The sequence below is a fragment of the Palaemon carinicauda genome, chromosome 21, assembly GCF_036898095.1.
Source record: "Palaemon carinicauda isolate YSFRI2023 chromosome 21, ASM3689809v2, whole genome shotgun sequence".
In the NCBI taxonomy this organism is placed as follows: Eukaryota; Metazoa; Arthropoda; class Malacostraca; order Decapoda; family Palaemonidae; genus Palaemon; species Palaemon carinicauda.
This window is the reverse complement of record NC_090745.1, coordinates 48,091,569-48,111,719: the sequence shown is the minus strand read 5'-3', so window position 1 is coordinate 48,111,719 and position 20,151 is coordinate 48,091,569. Positions and strand designations below refer to the sequence as shown.

The following is a 20,151-nucleotide window of genomic DNA, read 5'->3' as shown; positions in this document are numbered from 1 at the left end:
TTGTTCCCCACGCTCCTCAAGGGTTCCTCAGTGGGACGTGGCCAAGGTCCTCAGGGCTCTTTCGAGGCCTCCCTTCGAACCCCTTAAGGACATCCTGGATAAAGATCTCACCCTTAAGGCTGTGTTCTTACTAGCACTAGCCTCAGCCAAGAGGGCGAGTGAGCTCCACGGCTTGTCCTTCGAAGTCTCGCACTCGAAAGGGTGGAAGGAAATGTCTTAAGTTCTTGCCCGAATTCGTGGCCAAGACCAAGAACCCAGTGATTGTGGACCTTGGGTTCGAGGAATTTTCTATTCCAGCAATTCCTCGTTCGGACAACCTGGGGTACCTGCTTTTGTGCCCCGTGAGGACAATCTGGAAATATCTCGGTAGAACATCCAAACTCAGACGAGCTATCAAAAGTTTGTTTGTCTCCTCAGGCCCAGTCAAGAAGGCTGTTTCTAAGAACACTATATCTTTCTGGCTCTGGCAGGTTATCAAGAGGGCGTACGACAGTGGCGGTTCCACGGTTCCTGGGACCCCGCGACCCCATGATATTAGGGGCCTTAGCACTTCCTTGGTTTTTGACACTAACATGGTAGTGGTCTAAAACTTACGAGCAGGTACATGGGCCAGGCAGTCCACCTTTACAGCCCACTACCTGAAAGATTGTACGAGAAAATCCCTGGATTCCTTCTCCATTGGACCAGTAATTTCTGCCATGCAACAAGTTTAGTGGTATTGGGCCCCGGGTAGCCTGTGGGAAGTAATCGCAAGTAACACAAGTTCCTCCTTACTCCCCCCTTTCCTTGCTACCCTCTCCCCCTTTTCCCCCTTTTCCTATCCTCCTTCTATGTGAGAGATGGACGTTGTGGAAAACCATGTCCGGATTATATATAAAGGTGAGTTGTACATAAGGTAGACTTTCGCGTGCTTTCCCCGACTCTCCTACCTCTCCACGGGGTCGTCTAGACCTAGCCTCCTATCTAGGTCTCGTGCCCCAGGATGTTATGGGATATTCCGGCCTGTAAGCCACTCCCTCCTCCTAAAGTATAAGTCTCCTGAGAAATTAGTTCGAGGTGAGTACTCCGTGTTGGAACAAATCACAAATTTTCGGTAATTTGTATTTTTCCTAACAGTACTTACCTCGAACTACTTTCGGGTTATTCCCCACCCATCCTTCCCCAAGTATCTTACAGTAGTTTGAGTGGGACTTAAACATACGCTTACTGACGACTCAGACCTAGCAGCGCTGCCTCGCGCGCTGACCCCGGGTCGCTCCGGTGCGAGTATCCTTCCGCCCAGGAGCGCCCCAACAAGGTAACGGAGAGAGGGGGAACTACGCAAAATTCTTGGTCGGTTAATGAGGAGATCCCAGATCCTCCTAAGAAAGTAGTTCGAGGTAAGTACTATTAGGAAAAATACAAATTACCTAAGATTTGTGATATTTGATTAAGTCTTCGTGAGCATAGCAAGTTCAAAGTTAATGTTAGTGGTGTTTTATCAATTGAATTTCCAGTGAACAGTGGAGTACTCTAAGGGAATTTGTTGTCACCTGTGTTGTTTATCCTCCTCATGGATTTTGTAAAGCATAGAATAGTCAGAGATGTTGGAGAAGGATTGGACTGCATTGGTGATAGGAATTTAGCAGACCTAGAGTATGCTGATGAGGCTGTTCTTGTTAGAACACAACTGGATTTGCAATGATTTCCTACCAGAATGCATGAAATATCACGAGGTTGGTCTGAAGATAAATAGAAGAAAGACAGACCATGATAATGGAGTATGCTATGGAAAGATAAAATATCATTGGAAGGAGAAAGGATTATTGAGGTAGAATCATTCAAGTGTATAGGAACTAGGATCTCAAATACAGGGTCTAGAATTAGAGTTTAGTGAAAGGTTGACAAATAGCAATTTAGGCAATGGCTAGGTTAAGTATAATTTGGAAATCAAGTTGCCTGAAATTAGACATAAAATCAGACTATATATCAAGTTAGTGAAATGGTGTTACTCTATGAACATGTTATGGTATGACAATAAAACTTCCAATAGATTTAGTATATTGAGAACAAATTCCCAAGAAGGATATTGGGAGTTAAATGGCAGGACAGGATTAGAAATGAAACTAAAAAAGAGATTACTCGAGTGCCATGTGTAGATGAGATCATGATAAGGGGTAGATGGAGATTTTTTGCACATGCTTTTCGCCCTCCCCGAGAGAGATTAGTTCACCAAACGTTCAGCCTGGCTCCACAAGGGATTAAAAGAGTTGGAAGACCCAGGCCTATATGGCTGAGGACTATGAAGCGCAAAGTAGGCGATGATGAATGGAGAAGTATTGAGTTGAAAGCTCAAGATAGAGACAATTGGCGAAATCTAACCAAGTCCCTTTGTGTCAATAGGTGTTGGATGAGGTGATGATGCATGTATTCACATATTTTGATAGGGAGAAATTTGATTCTCAAGTTGTATTAAAGAATAATTAAGAAAGCTAAAGATTGTACCCGACATGATATTCACCCTGTGTTATATATAGATTGAATTTACCTTACTTATAGTTCATTGTCTGATCGGTTCATGGCAGTTGGTTGGCAGTATAACAGTTTAAGAGGAGGTTACATAGCAAGTAGAGGAAAGTATTTTATTCTTTTATTTCCAGATTGTGAATCGGGTCTGGATTAATAGCATTTTACTTTTCAGCGTATGTATTTGTGGAAAAAGGATATTTTTTTATTTAAGTAAATCCTCTATTATTTTCCTTCCGTGATTCTGCTTGTATCTTCTCGATCACAATATTTTATGAATGTGTGACCATATTCTACCTGCATTGTAGATTTTATTGACCCTAAAGCTTTGGATTTAGGGTCAGTTTGCAAACACAGTAGATGAAAGTGTTTTCAATTTTGATATTTATGCATAACTAGTTTCCTTATTTCTAAACCCTAATTTTTAACCATTTTACTCATTACGTCTGTTTCATTCAACTTGGTGAACTCTGGCCGTTTTCTATTTATTGTTCAGATTTCAATCATTCTATACTGAGCTCTAACCTTATAAAAATGTTCTGCCGTTGACTGGAGATACTTAAGTTAATTGTTGCAAAGTGCTTTGTGTGCTATACTCTAACTAAGATTTTCTTCTATCTGTCTCACATTTCAAATTTACCCAAGAACTTGAGCTGATATCAAGATTTTGGTGTTAATTGGACAAAGGTTGTACTTGACATGATGCTTTGAAAGTTTTGAGATGGTTTAGGTCAATGATATGTACACAAGAGACCTTAATAATAATTTTCACATGAAGTGCACTTCAATTTTTGTGAGGAGTTAAGATGATCCAAGTTTAACCTCTAATTATTAGTAAAATCTTAGATTTTTCTTGGAAAGCAAATGTTTTTTTCTCATAGCTTTCTTTTATGAAGAGTGGTTGTTTTAAAGAAACGATTTACTTTACCCACAACATACCACATGTACTTTAGTGTTTTAGATATTTGAGGAAGAAATGATCTTTATATTTAGCAAAGGATTATCTTTTAATGTTTCAAAAGATAGCCTTTGACCCCTGAAGTCTATTGTGTGATTATTGTCAGATGTATAGTAGATGATGTGATGTTTTACATGAAATATTTTTAGTAAAAGTATTGGGTTTATTGATGATTTTTCCTGAGTATTTTTCTTATTCTTTTCAGATATGAAAGATTACAGAAGTATTCTCTAAAGTTGGATGGGAAGGAACTAGATGGTAGAGATGACTCTAAAAAAAATATGAAGCGAATCTCTAATCGGAGTAAAGCAGATGTTATAAAAAGTCGCAAAATGGGAAGGCCTCGTAAAATAGAAACTAAAGAAAATCCTGTTTCAGCTGGGAAATCAAATGATGATGTTTTTTCAACTGATGGGGAATTTTCAGGTTTCGATGATAATTACTCTTCTGATGAAAATCGTAATGTAAGTAACTTGATAAAAGACATAAGTGGCCCTAAGCAGAGCTTTGCTCAGTACGCAGCTAAGCATTTACAAAAATTTATTTTAGAAAACCCAAATATAAGTGAAACGGCTGCACGGACAAAGTTGAGGTGGCGATGGAAAAAGCTGGCCAATTCTCAAGCGGCAAAACGAAAAGCCAAAATATCTTTGAAATGTGAGAACAAAGTGTTGTCAGTTCCTGTGAGCAATTCATTGAAGCGTAAACATGATAACATAGAGAAAGAGTTACTATTAGACAGTGTTGTTGATATTGTGGCTAAAAGAAAAAGAGGGGAAGAATCCAGAGACAATTTAAAAGGTGTGTATAAGGTGGTACGGAATGAAAAAGTTTGTTATCGCTGTGAAGGCTTAAGTACAGAAAATGGTGCAGACATGGTTCGTTGTAAAGGTGTTTGTTATGGCATATTTCATCTTAGTTGTGTAGGTTTAAGTTTTCCAAAAAGTGAATTCAAGTGCATTGAGTGCCAAACAGGAGATCATCAGTGTTTCATTTGTAAAGAAGTTACAGGTGTCAGACAAAGGTGTACAGTTACATTTTGTGGAAAGTTTTACCATGAAGAATGTGTACAGAAATGGCCACAAGTCTCCAAAAATCGTCACCAAGAGGTAAGCCTTTCCTTTCTTCCAATTAAGATCTGTGTATTATACAGTAGCAGTTTATATTGATATTGATGACTTCAGCATGCTGTAAGACTAATTGAGAAAATCTCTAGAACAAGAATAGCATTATAATGAGAGAATAGGATATTAAAAGTTGTTGAAAAGCCTTTTCTGTATAGTATTATCAAGTGATAGATTTTTAAGTTAGAGTGAGGGCAAGATTTTTTTAATTTAATGTTATGCTAAGAAGTTTAGGTTTTTCATTTTTGTTTGTCCTTATTGTTTTCCTTGCAATATTCATTTTGATTTTTGAGGACAATGTTGCTAACCCCTTGCCCATGATATAAGACTTGGTTAGGTATTAACAGCAAAATCTCTCCAATAATCCATAAAAGGGCAAAATAATCTTATTGTTACTGATAAAACTTCAATTCTAGTTGGAAAAGCAGGATCTTACAAGCCCAATGGCTCCAGCATGGAAAGCAGGCCATTGTGAAAAGGAAAAAGAGAATAAACTATGTATGAGGAATAATAAAAGATTTAAAATATGGTCAGATCAGTACTGTAATGTTGAAATATATCAGTCATATGTTACTATGAAATGAGTCATATATTAACATGGTCAACAGAAAAGTATTTGCAACAAGTTTGAACTTCTGAAGATTTTATTCAACTGCATGATTATAAAGATCATTTCACAATCTTATTACTGCTAGAATGCTGTGTAGTATCAGGTCCCATTATGAAGACGGCATGACGGTTACCATATAATTTTTACTGTAATTAACGGTATTATGGTATTACTACAGGAGTATAGTACAGTAATCCCTCTGCTATCAAGGAGTTCTTTTCCAGGGCCCCCCTCCCTGTGTTGGTGGAAAAACCATGAAGTAGATACAGAAATCTATGGTATATTATATTTTTTATTTTTTTTTTTTTTTTTTAATAATTGCAAGCTTTTTAAACCCTCCTAACACATTTATAAACCTGTTATACCCTAGCTAAAACTTACTTTTAGTATGGACCCATCCTTACATATATGTTAATGAAAACAGTAAGATCTCAACACTCATTAATGTATGTAGCCATCGGCTTGGCCAGGCTATGGTGTTGATAAAACTATATTTGTTCCGACACATATACAAACCTTCGCTATTTATAATAGGGTATTACTCTCGGCGCAGCTGAAAGACGAGCCATGATAATTTTAGTGAGGGATAACTACCCCATCCGCTAGTTAGCGGGTGGGGGTGGGGTAAACTGGCTACCCCGCTCACTCATACCTCTCGGCTTAGTAACCACTTTACATTTTGGCTCGGTAGAGGACGGACAGGCTGTCCTTCTCTCCCGCAACGACTGGCCTTGATGTTTTTTTATTTTTGGTTTTCTTGTGTGTTTTCATTTATCTTGCATATATTTGAGTATATATGTATAAATGGAAATATACGTTGTTAGATACGTATCCAACTGCCTCCGCCGTAAGGTGGTTGTCTTTCGGCAGGTTCTCAACACTGCCGTGTGTTTGTTTCATTACAGAATTAGAGTTTATAACAGTTCAGCTCCCTTTCGAGGAATTATCTGAAAAGGAAGATGACTTATTCCCCGAATAGTGTTTTTTGTGCAACGGAGCATGAATTGTAATTGATAACTATTCCCCCCCCCCCACAGGTAACAGCGACGTAGTACACATGTGGTAGCTCGTGAGCTGCCCTCATTACGAGGTAGCATTTGCTGTCAACCTTCAACTTGACGTTCCTCCTTCGAGGGGAACTTCTCTCTTTCTCTCGTGAGAGAGAGAGAGAGAAAGAGTGATTTTTGTTTACGCGTATGCTTTTTTCCCATAGAGCTGGGATAAAGCTTTACTTGGGCTATGTCCTCTTGCGGGAGGACTTCTCTCTTGTTCGCGAGAGAGATTTTATACGCCTACGCTTTTTTCCCCTATGCTTTTTTCCTATAGAACTGGGAGAAAGCTTGCCTTAGGCGATGTCCTCATTCGGGAGGACTTCTCTCTCGTTCGCGGGAGAGAGTTTCTTACGCCTACGCTTTTTTCACATAGAACTGGGAGAAAGCTTGTTTTAGGCGATGTCCTTCTTCGGGAGGACTTCACCCTCGTTCGCGAAAGAGAGATTATTTAGCCTACGGTTTTTTCCCATAGAGCTGTCAGAAAGCTTGTCTTAGGTGATGTCCTCCTTCGGGAGGACTTCTCCCTCGTTCGCGAGAGAGATATTTTACGTCTACGCTTTATTCCCATAGAGCTGGGAGAAAGCTTGTCTTAGGCGATCTACTTCGGGAGAACTTCCCTCTCGTTCGCGAGAAATGACTTGTAGGAGCTTGCTGATCCACCAGGGGCGGTGGCAGAGCTTTCTCCGAAGCAGGCTATCCATGCGCTTATGGTTCTCCTTCAGGGGCGGAGCAAGAGCTTTCTCTTAAGCGACTTTCTCCTTCGGGAGAACAAACCTCGTATGTGGAGGTGTTATCTTGAACCTGCTGGTTGTCCTTGTTCCTTCGGGGTCTCGTTCGATCACCCTTTGGGGTGGCGTGATCGTTTGAGCCTTCTGGCTCTCGTCATGTTGATCCTTCTAGATCTCATGGTAGTAGGAGTCCTTCGGGACTCCGCTCAAAACCTTCGGGTGTCAGTTACGCGGAACCTTCAGGCTCTTGTAACTATGGTAACATTGAGCCTTCGGGGACGTGTGCCATCAATCACGCCGACCTTTCAGGGTCTCGTGACAGAGGAACCTTGATTCCTCGTTACGTTGATCCTTCGGGGTCTCGTAACATTAGTTGCAGAACCGTTGGGCTCTCGTAACCTTAGTCACTCTGACACTTTGGTGTTTTGTGACAGGGAAACTTCGGTTTCTCGTTGCATTGATCCTTCTGGGTCTCGTAGCATTAGTTACGCTGAACCCTTGGGCTCTCGTAACTTTAGTCACTGACACTTCGGTGTTTTGTGACAAGGAAACTTCGGTTTCTCGTTACGCTGACCCTTCGGGGTTTCGTAACATCAGTTACGTTGAACCCTAGGGCTCTCGTAACTTTAGTCACTGACACTTCGGTGTTTTGTGACAAGGAAACTTCGGTTTCTCGTTACGCTGATCCTTCGGGGTCTTGTAACATTAGTTATGTAGAACCCTTGGGCTCTCGTAACTTTAGTCACTCCGACACTTCGGCGTTTGGTAACAGGGAAACTTCGGTTTCTCGTTACGCTAACCCTTCAGGTTCGCGCAACACAGTTCACGCTTTTCTTTCGGGTTCTCGTGATCTGAGTCATTCTTTTTATGACAGAGTTTCTAAACTCTCGTTGTGTTGATCGTTCGCGCTCACACAACACAAGCTATCGTGAACCTTCGGGTGAGCGTAGCAGTGAGTTCTCTCACCAACCTGAGAGCTCTCGCACGTACGGCCAAATTTGTGCGCACGACTGTCTTGGCACGCACAAGCAAAATGGCGATCATGGCGCGCGGGTTCATCCTTTGGCGCGCCATATGCGCGAACATCCTGTAGCTCGCCATGCACTCAAACATCCTGTTGCGCGCCTTGCGCACAAACAATACACAGCGCGCAAGCAATCTTATGCGCGCCAGGTGCGCGAACAACCTCATGCGCTCCACGAGCGCGAAAATGGTGCGCACACGAGCTCCCTTCCGCCTACCATCAGTTCGGCGCAAGAGCGCATGACCAAGTTGGCGCGCGTGCACGACCATTTTGGCGCACACGATCGGATTGGAGCGCACGACCGTATTGGCGCGCGTACACGACCATATTGCTCACACGTACGACTAACTTGGCGCGCACGCAATCGGTTGAAGTGCACGAACAACTCTTTATGACCCTTCGGGGTGTCACAACACAGTTCACGCTAAACCTTTGGGTTCTCGTGACCATAATCATACTTATATGACAGAGTTTTCAGAGTCTCGTTGCGCGAAGTGTTCACGAGTGCACAAGAGGTTTACTCTCATGACAAAGTTTTCAAACTCTCGTCCCGTGAATTGTTCGCGCGCGCCCATTTTCATCAAGAGATTTACTCTGATGACAGAGGGATGCCTGCTGCCTAAGGGTTTACGAATCTCTACAGGTAACTATGACACAGTTCCTTTGGGTCCTGGTCACGTAACACGATTCCTGGAATTCCATCAGGAATCAGCGACATAGTTCCTGCGGGTTCTCGGCACAACATCTCTTAAGGTCGTGAGAAAGAAATTCACGAATGGATTCTGAATCCCTAGGTTCTCATCCGAATCTCCCTGTTTCCACGATTCAGAGTTTTCTGAAAACTCTATGGTCGACCCCCCCCCTCTACGGGAGGGGTCTTCCAAAGGTGTGACTTGATACGTCACTCTACACTTCCAGCTGATTACTATATCAGCTAGTGTGGTTTCGCCAGCACCGATCCTTTCGTTTTCGAACGAACCACCGTCATGTTTCCTCCACCTTCCTACTTCGAGTGGTTGGGTTAGCAGATGAAAATGAGCGGGGAGTGAAAATGCTTTACATCACAGTACATTTCCCCTGGCAGGCCTTGCCTGAATTAGACTGTAATTTTCTCACTATCGAGAAAGCTTTCGATGGCAACCTCTTTAGGTAAGCGGTCATTGGCAATTATGTCTGGCCTTCTTGAAGCAAACCCCCACATGCGAGACTTCACCCTTTTTCGGGAGACTCGTTCATGAGAAGTTTTTACGAAACTTCAATGGGTGTTAAAACTTCATGAAGGCCGTAAGCCTTCCCGGAGCATGCACTCTAGCCAAGACAAAACCGTGAGGTTATGGTCTTAAACTCGGTTCTACCGTTTGATGGAGGCAGCCTCCCCCGTCATTGTACCCTTGGTATAACGACTTGCCTTTTACTCGATAATCTTCCGAGACTTTTCTATTCTTTCCTTACAGGATTATTGTTTCGAACAATTAGTCCCAAAGGAACATTGTTAGCTGACGTGATAAGAACGATAGCAACAGCGTCCGCATCTTTTCATTACGTTACTAACGTTTCAAACCCCGCCCACAGATAAACAGACATCCGTTTCTGTGTAATGAACACTGGCTAGCCCCCCATATAAAGAGGAGGGGTAAACCAAAGGGGAAATGATCGCCTATATAACTGTATATTTTTGTTTGAGAACATGTTCGCTCTCATTCAAGAAAATATTACAGTTAGTCAACGATAAAAATTCTTTCGGCAATAATGTTGCGATTTGTCGCACATACATTATTCCCACAACCGGATTCGTTGTAAACGTTTACTGTAGGTAGAGAATACGCATGCGCTAGCGCAAATGGACAAGTACATATATGCGTGCAAGCGATCTTTCTGCCAATAAGGGCTATACATTTTCCAATTAGAACTCCGTTCTATTAAGCTGTCTATTTATATCCCTTACTGAAACCAGGTTATTCAGTACATTACTTGGCTACTTTTCTGTAGCCAGACATATGGCATTTACATTCTGTCTCCTTATAGGCATTTTTTCCTTTCTCCTGATCGGAAGTCTTAGTCTCCTACAAAGGCTTTGCCTGGAAATTTCTCAGAAGGATTTCTGTTCCCTAGTAGGGAATATTTAATATAAATGCTAGTTTACCGATCGGAGATGGAGAAGTACGAACGTTTTTTGTCCTAAGAAGAAGAAACCTCCATTACGAACATTTCCAACGTTCTCCAACTGAGCTCTGGACACGACTTTTAAGTCATTATACGATGGTTCTTACGACATTTCTCCACTACAGAACCATCGTATAATGTCAAAAAGAAAAATATTTTCTCTACAATTCCTTACCTATCTGACAATAAGTTTTACATCAAACTTAAAAATATAATAGAAAAAGAGTTCGGCTGCCTCAACATCCAACTAATCCCAATCAATCCACTCAAAATTAATGTATTTTTTGGTTACAAAGACAAACTGCAGACCTTCATGAGGTCCAACATCATTTATAAATTCAAGTGCCTGGGATGTCCCAGTATCTATGTTGGATCTTGCCGAAGGTTGTTGCAGGTGAGATACTGTAGCCATATGGGATACAGCTTTAGAACGGGTCAGAGACTTGGTAACCCAGAATTTTTCTAATATAAGGAATCATGCCACCATTTGCAAGATCCAAGTAAACAAAAAACACTTTTCAATTATTGGTGGTACAAAACAAAGTGAATTTCTAACTACCCTTGAGTCATTATACATTAAACGGCTTGTTCCTTCTTTAAACTCTAACACCTCCTCTTCTCCTCTTTTCTTAGCATAACTGAAGTCATAGGTGGGTAACAATTTCTACTCATTCGTTCTTCACCTTTTCCTATGGATGGTCTGGTGAGCACTGGTTCTCTTGTGTTTTACTGTTTTAGTTTTTTAAGATTTTCTGTTATAAAATCAATAATGTTTTAATATTCTTTTACTATTTTGCTTTAAATTATTGTACAAATTTTAAGAGTTTTATATTTATATCTTTTACAGATTGATAATGAACATTGCAATGTTCGAAACGTCTAAATAAATAAATTATGGCCTTTTAACTGATGTTAAATATATATATATATATATATATATATATATATATATATATATATATATATATATATATATATATATATATATATATATATATATACATATATACAGTGAACCCTCGCTACTTCGCGGTTCGACAATCGCGGATTCACCACTTCGCGGGGTTTTCCCATAACCCATATATATATACATATCGCGGATTTTCCGGAAAATTCGAAAATACCGCGAAATCTGAAGATAACCAAATACGATATTTTGTTACCTGTAATTCCATTAATACTGTAATTAGTAATATCTGCTCTTACTGATTGTTCATTGCATTACATATGATATATAATTCAGCACAGAAAGAAATAAAACACGAAAAGAGAATGTGATCATACGATAATTCAGTACGTAGTAAAATTAAATCGAACATGAAACGCAAATCAGATGCAGTCATTCCATATTAGAATGGTGTGTACTGTAATGGATGTGCTTCTTTTCCATGAATCTTTTGTATGTATACGTACGTAGTACAGTACTGCATCCAATAATATTCTTTGTTGCAAAAATCACATTTCGAATAAGTACTGTAAGCGTACGAGAGAGAGAGAGAGAGAGAGAGAGGCGTAAAATAGCGTACGTACGTAAATTTTTATTATTATTGTTATTATTATTATTATTGTTGTTGTTGTTAATAAAATTATTATTGTTATTATTATTAATCATTATTATTATTATTACTGTACAGTATTATTATCATTATTTATTATTATTACGGTACTGTATTGTACTTAATCTACGTACGTTCAGTATGCGCGGGGGCATCTTCTATGAGTAACCAACGCGCCATAGTACTAAGACGGGTTGTGATTGGTTCAAGCGCTGATAGATGACGAATCAAAACTCAAGTTTTGTGTATCTAGCCTGTGATTGGTGTTTTGCCCGCATCTTCTACCCGCAGCATCAAAGTTCTCGCGGGGCTGCATCGTTCACTTTCTCTTTCCGCGTATTGCTGAGTAGACGTTCTTAACTTTGTGAAGTTTAATCTGTGCTGTGTGCGACTGTTTTAAGTTGAACTTTTTGTTGAACTTTCTGTTACAATGGCTCCCAAGCGTTCTGCTTCTAGTAAGGCTGGTAGTGAGCCTAAACGCCACCGAAGAATGATGACGATAGCTGAGAAGGTTACGCTTCTCGACATGTTAAAAGATGGTAGAAGTTACGCGGCCGCCGGCCGCCATTTTGGCATCAACGAATCCACCGTTCGCTACATCAAGAAGGACGAGGCGAACATTAGAAAGACTGCTGCAATCACCTTTAGCAGATCAGCGAAGCGAGTCGTTACAACGCGTAATAAAACGATCGTACGCATGGAAGGTGCTTTAGCTGTGTGGATTGCCGACTGCCGGAAGAAGAACATAGCGTTGGATACGAACACCATCCAAACAAAGGCTTTGAGCTTGTATGAGAATTTTGCTGCAAAGGAACCTAAAGAGGACGACGGCAACCATGCTGAAGATGATGATGATGCAGATGATCCTCAACCAGGGACATCCACTGATTCCCAGCCTCAGAAACGTTTTTCCGCAAGCAAAGGATGGTTCGCGAAGTTTCAGAAACGCTTCGCCCTGAAAAGCATTTCCCTGCATGGGGAGTCTGCTTCCGCTGACACTGCCGCTGCTGAAACTTACGTGAACCAGACGTTCAAGAATATTATCGCCGAAGGTGGATACAAGCCGGAACAAGTCTTTAATATGGATGAGACTGGCTTGTTTTGGAAGAGAATGCCGTCGCGAACTTTCCTGTTCAAAGAGGAAGCCAAAGCCTCTGGCTTTAAGGCATTCAAGGATCGCGTTACCCTCGTGATGTGTGGCAATGCTGCTGGATTTTTGTTAAAGCCGGGGCTTATTTATAAGTCGAAAAATCCTCGCGCTTTGAAAAACAAAAATAAGAATCTCCTTCCCGTGTACTGGATGCATAATCAAAAAGCATGGATTACGAAGATGCTGACCTCCAACTGGTTCCACCAGTGTTTCATCCCGCAAGTCCATGAATATCTCTTAGAGAAGGGCTTGCCATTCAAGATCCTTCTCCTTATGGATAACGCTGGTGGACACGCAACTGACCTGTCGCGTGAGGGCGTTCAGGTTGAGTTCCTGCCACCCAACACCACGTCATTAATTCAACCAATGGACCAGGGGGTTATCAGGGCGTTCAAGGCCCTCTACACGAAGAATACCTTGGCGGACCTCGTTGCGTGTGTGGATGCTGCCCAAGATGACGAGGATGAAGACTTCAACTTGAAGGCGTACTGGCGGCAGTACACCATAGCCACGTGCCTGCAGAATATTCAAAAGGCACTTCAAGAGATGAAACCTGCAACCGTAAATGCGAGCTGGAAGAAGCTGTGGCCCGATATTGTTTACGACGACAAGGGATTTACTCCGTCGGAAATCCAACACTCTGCAATACGGAAATCTGTGCAGTTGGCTGCCATAATTGGGGGTGACGGGTTTGGCGACATGACGACTGAAGACGTCGACGAGTTGTTGGACTGCCATTCCCAGCCCCTAACTGACGCAGACCTCGAAGACCTGACGAAATCGGCAAGTGAGGAAGAGAGTGAGGGTACCCAGGAAGAGACCCAAGAAAATGTCGAAGAAACGGGCTTAACATTAGAACGGCTCGCCAAGTTCTGCAACCATATGAAGGAGGCGAAAGAAATGTTGCAAGAGTGGGACGAGGATATGGTTCGCTCGATGCAATTCTGCAACAAGGTTGATGACATCACGACTCCCTACAGGATGCTCTTGGATCGAAAAAAAAGCAGCGGCAACAACTTCCGATCACAATGTTTTTTCAGCCTCGCAAAAAAGAGCCAGTTCCTCCTGCTAGTACGCCTTCGGAAGAAATTGAAGAAGTTGAAGAGGTGTCCCAGGAAAAGACACCTCCGTCTGAAGAGACGTAAAATACTATCATTGACTGCACAGTAGAACACATCATCAGCTTCATCATCATCATTTCTACTGTGCAGCAAATTCATCGCCATCGTCATTCAAGTTTTTCTTGAACTTCTTTCGTGGTGAGTACAGTAACAATCTTTATTTTTTACTTTAACCTGTTTTATAGTTTAGTAATGTACGTACTGTATGCATTAAGTTAAAGGGAAGGTTTTAAAAGTCTACATGTTGTAACCTATCATATTTTTTTTGTTTAAAATTTACATTTACGTACGTAAAACAATCTCTCTCTCTCTCTCTCTCTCTCTCTCTCTCTCTCTCTCTCTCTCTCTCTCTCTCTCTCTCTCTCTCTCTCTCCTCTCTCTCTCTCTCTCTCTCAAATTGTTTTCCTGCTTTGCTACGTACAAGTACTGTATAATTTATATTTGTAAGGTAACATATTTTGTAAATGCTTTTACTGTAAATACTGTATGTACTGTATCATTATTTATCACTATCATCATGCGCGTTAAATGCCTTGTTTGTTCTGAGCGTGGTTGTTTACTGAGCGTACACGCCGTCGTTTCAGGCGGCGTCATAAAGAAAAAGATTTCATTTGGAAGTCCTAAGAAAAATACGTAAACTAAAACATTGGTAATAAAAAAATCAACATACAGTACTGTATAATCAATATAATCGATGCAAAAACTAACCATACGTACATATATGTGTACACTAAATGAGTTTGTTTCTTCATTATGATCAGAGATGAACGTAAACAAAACATTGGTTGCCATTTTTTATCGTGCTTTTTAGGTGTTTAGGAAACACATGATATAAAATCGCCTTTAATATTTGTGCCTGTTTTAGTTTAGGGTGCTGTAGTACATGCATTAAGTGTTCTGTACATTAAAGGGTGGTTTGTTAACAGTACTACGTACAAGGGAAGGTTTTAAAAGTCCGAATATACATGTTAAATAAGTAGGTAAATATGCTGTCACTACTTCGCGGATTTTCACCTATCGCGCCCGCGTCTGGAACCTATCTACCGCGATAAACGAGGGTTCACTGTATATATATTACACACACATATATATATATATATATATATATATATATATATATATATATATATATATATATATATATATATATATATATATATATATATATATATATATATACACACATATATATACATATATACATATATATATATATTACACACACACACATATATATATATATATATATATATATTTATATATATATATATACATATTTATATATATGTATATATACATACATACATACATATATATATATATATATATATTTATATATATATATATATATATATATATATATATATATATATATATATATATATATATATATATATATATATATATATATATATATGTATGTATGTATGTATATATACACATACATATATATATATATATATATATATATATATATATATATATATATATATATATATATATATATATATATCTATCTATCTATCTATATATATATATATATATAGATAGATAGGTGGATAGATATATACATATATATATATAATATATATATATATATATATATATATATATATATATATATATATATATATATATATATATATATATATATATATATATATATATATATATATATATATATATGTATATATACACATACATATATATATATACATATATATATCTATCTATATATATATATATATATATATATATATATATATATATATATATATATATATATATATATATATATATATATATATATATATATATATATATACATATATATACATATATGTATATACAGTTGAACCTATACATACTAATGTCCTAACATACGAATTCTCCAACATCCGAAGTAAAATTCGACCAAATTTCTGTCTCGACACCCGAAGGGTTGTTCCAAGATACGAATTAAACAATACGCGTACGCGTGGAATTTTCTCGAAAGCGTCAACCGTACTTTTTTGTTGACGACGCTAGACTGCAGCACATCGAAGGGATGCCAATCGAGCGTCACCTTGATCAGTCCTCTCATCTCGTGCGCATCGTGTGGTTGTTCTCTCTTCGCTCAGTTATTAACAGTGTATTTTATCTTCCTTTTTCACGTGTTGTATGTGTTTCGTAATCATGGGTCCTAAAAAGCTTAGTTTTGGTTCAGGAAGTAGTAGTAGTGGTGAGAAAAGGATGAAGTCAATTGGAACTAAAGCAAGATATAATAGAAAAGCATGAGCAAGGTGTACGTGTTAGCGATCTGGCTAAACAATATGGCCGGAATATGTCTACGATCTCGACGATCCTAAAACAGAAGGCAGCCATTAAAGCAGTGAATCCTTCGAAGGGGATCACGATTATTTCCAAACGTCGTAGCCCTACCCTTGAAGAGATGGAACGCCTTTTGTTAATATGGATCAAGGACAAGGAGATTGTTGGCGATACGATCACTGAAACTATCATTTGTGAGAAGGCCAGCGCTATCTACAGTGACTTGAAGGCGGCGGGCTCTGGGGGTGACGCGGGGGAGAGTTCAGCCGATCCTACGACGGAGGAATTCAAGGCTTCTCGGGGTTGGTTCGAGAAATTTAGGAAACGGACCGGGATTCATTCAGTTGTTCGTCATGGAGAAGCTTCGAGTTCGGACACCAAGGCTGCTAAAGACTTTGTTAAAAAGTTCAAAAGCATCGTGGCGGAGGAAGGCTACGTAGAGCAGCAGGTGTTCAACTGTGATGAAACCGGTCTGTTTTGGAAAAAGATGCCTAGTCGAACGTACATTACCGCCGAAGAGAAGAAAATGCCTGGACATAAGTCAATGAAGGATCGGTTGACTCTTGTGCTTTGTGCCAACGCCAGCGGGGACTGCAAAATTAAGCCTTTATTAGGTTACCATTCCGAAAACCCTAGGCCATTCAAAGCACATAGAATTGATCAAGACCTGCTACATGTTCTATGGCGTTCTAATTCTAAGGCTTGGGTTACTAGGCATATCTTTGTGGAATGGGTAAACGTAGTTTTCGGCCCTGCTGTCAAGAAGTACCTTCAAGAGAGGAATTTGCCTTTGAAGTGCTTGCTTTGTTTGGACAATGCACCCACTCACCCCCCCGGACTCGAAGATGATATCATCGACGAATACAAATTCATCAGTGTTGTATCTTCCACCGAATACCACCCCTATCCTCCAGCCCATGGACCAGCAAGTCATCTCTAATTTTAAGAAGCTGTACACCAAGCACTTATTTAAGCAGTGCTTTAATGTCACGCAAAGCACCAACTTAACTTTGCGTGAATTTTGGAGGAGCCACTTTAATATCGTGCACTGCTTAAATATCATAGATCAGGCTTGGGAGGGAGTAACTCGTCGGACCCTGAATTCAGCTTGGAAGAATCTTTGGCCTGATGCTGTTGCTCCCAGAGATTTTGAAGGTTTTGCCCCCAAGAATGAACCTGTGCTTGCCGCCGAGGAAGACGTCAAAGAGATTGTATCCCTTGGCAAGTCCATGGGTGTGGAGGTGGATGAAGATGACTTCTCCGAACTCGTCGATGAGCATCATGAAGAGCTCACCACCGAGGAACTCAAGGAGCGGCAAGCCATGCAGCATGATGAGTTCCAAGTGCAGTTGAGTGAGTAGGAGGACACCGAGGAGGTAGGCCAAATCTTGGGTACGGCGGAAATAAAACAGATGTTGGCATATCATCATCACGTGGTTGATTTCATCGACAAGCATCACCCACAGAAACTTCAGGTTTGCCGTTTTGTTGCGCAGTTCGATGATGTTTGCTTAACTAATTTCAGAAAAATCCTCAAAAGGCGTACAAAGCAACTTTCACTCGATAGTTTCTATAAAAAATCTCTACTAAAACGGTCTAGTGATCATGATGAAAAGAAAGAAAGTGAAGCAAAGAAAAGGAAGACCGAATCAAGTGAAAGTGATGAAAATTAAAAATAAGAAAAAAAAATGTAAAAAAAAATATTAAATTATAAAAATGAAAAAAAAAAAAAAATAAGCCACGTTAAAGTTCACGTAGTTTAAGTTAGTGTAAGTTATCGTACACGTTATCGTACAAAGTCGCCGCCCCCTACCTCCTCGCTTATCTTCCATCTCCTCCTACTTAGCAGTCCCTACACCTGCGCTGGCCTGTCGCTAAGGTAAAGTGTTACATAAAAACCCCTTTTTTATATATATATATTTATTATTCTTTTTTTAGATATTTATGTATTACAGTATATTAATGTTATGTGTAATTATGTGTAGCCAATTATTAAGGAGTTATTATGGGTTTTTAGGCTGAGGAACGAATTAAACAAATTACTGTGTATTCTTATGGGAATATTTGCTCCAACATACGATCGTTTTAACATACGAAGCAGTTTCTGGAACTAATTAAAATCGTATGTAGAGGTATCACTCAGTGGAACCTCTACATACGATTGCCTTTACATACGATTGTTCCAACATCCATAGTAAAATTCGATTGAATTTTCGTCTCAACACCTAGTCATAATCCAACATCCGACATAGACCATACGCGTAGAATTTTCTTGAAGTGTCAGTCTTAGTTTCTTGTTTATGCCGGTAGACGGAAGCATGTCAGGAGAACGTTATTGAGCGTCATGTCGGTCAGTTCTCTGTTCTCGTTCGCATCGTGTGGTTGTGCTCTGTTCAGTCCGTTATTAACAGTGCTTATTATCTTCCTTTTCTCAAGTTTCATTTTTTATTTTACATATAATCATGGGTCCTAAGAAGCTTAGTTTCGGTAGAGGTATTAGTAGTGGTGATAAAAGGAAGAAGGCAATGCTTTCATTAAAATTGAAGAAAGAAATTATAGAAAAAACATGAGCGCGGCGTGCATGCGAGTGATCTGACTAAACAATATGGCTGGATTATGTCTACGATCTCAACGATCATCAAGCAGAAGGAAGCCATTAAAGCAGTCAAACCATCGAAGGGGATCACCATTATTTCAAAACATCGTAGCCCTACCCTGGGAGAGATGGAAAGCCTTTTGTTATTATGGATAAAGGATAGGGGAGCTTTCAACCTATCCTACGACGGAGGAATTCAAGGCATCTCGCAGTTAGTTCGAGAAATTTAAGAGACGGACTGGGATTCATTCAGTTGTTCAGCAGAGAGAGGCTTCAAGTTCGAATACCTAGGCTGCTAACGATTTCGTTAAGAAGTTCGAAAAGATCGTGGAGGATGAAGGCTACGTAGGGCAGCAAGTTTTCAATTTTGATGAAACCGGTCTGTTTTGGAAAAAGATGCCTAGTCGAACATACATCACCGCCGAAGAGAAGAAAATGCTTGGACATGAGCCTATGAAGGATTGGTTGACTCTTGCCCTATGTGCCAATGCCAGCGGGGACTGCAAAATAAAGCTGTTATATGTTTATCATTCTGAAAACCCTAGGACATTTAAGGCACATACAGTCAATAAGGATGCTTCATGTTTTCTGGTGTGCTAATTCTAAGGCTTGAGTTAATAGGCATTTCTTTGTTGAATGGGTAAACCAAGTTTTCGGCACTGCCGTCAAGTACCTTCAGGAGATGAATTTGCCTTTAAAGTGTTTGCTTTGCTGGGATAATATATATATATATATATATATATATATATATATATATATATATATATATATATATATATATATATATATATATATATATATATATATATATATATATATATATATAGTTGATAGATGGGTTCCTCTTGGGAATCGCAATTTTATTAATTTTATTAATTTTACATATGATAATTGCAGATAGGCTGAAGATGACATAAGTTATGTCGAAAGCTCCCGTATAAAGATGATGATAGCAGCATTGACTATTTTATTCCTACTTATATATATATATATATATATATATATATATATATATATATATATATATATATATATATATACATATATATATATAAAATTATATATACTATATAGTATTTTCCTGTAGGTTTGTGTTGATAGCGTAACAAATCTTTTGGTTTATTTGTATAATTTAAATGTGGAACTTATCAATGATGATGAATAAGTGTTGCTCAAATTACCAATTCTTCCTTTATGGTTTGGCTTTCAAAATCAAATAAAATAGAATATAATCCCATAATTAGTCAGAAAAGG

At 39.3% G+C, this 20,151-nt stretch overlaps 1 protein-coding gene across 3 annotated transcripts in view; it reads left to right on the top strand.

Moving 5' to 3' along the window:
• The window catches only part of LOC137615274 (histone-lysine N-methyltransferase NSD2-like), a 521,040-nt gene that overhangs the window by 222,676 nt on the left and 278,213 nt on the right, over positions 1-20,151 (top strand). For all 3 annotated transcript variants that reach the window (XM_068345003.1, XM_068345002.1, XM_068345001.1), the window contains exon 8: positions 3,669-4,572. In XM_068345003.1, coding sequence (XP_068201104.1) covers positions 3,669-4,572 — 904 coding nt within the window. The remainder of the gene's footprint in view (positions 1-3,668; positions 4,573-20,151) is intronic.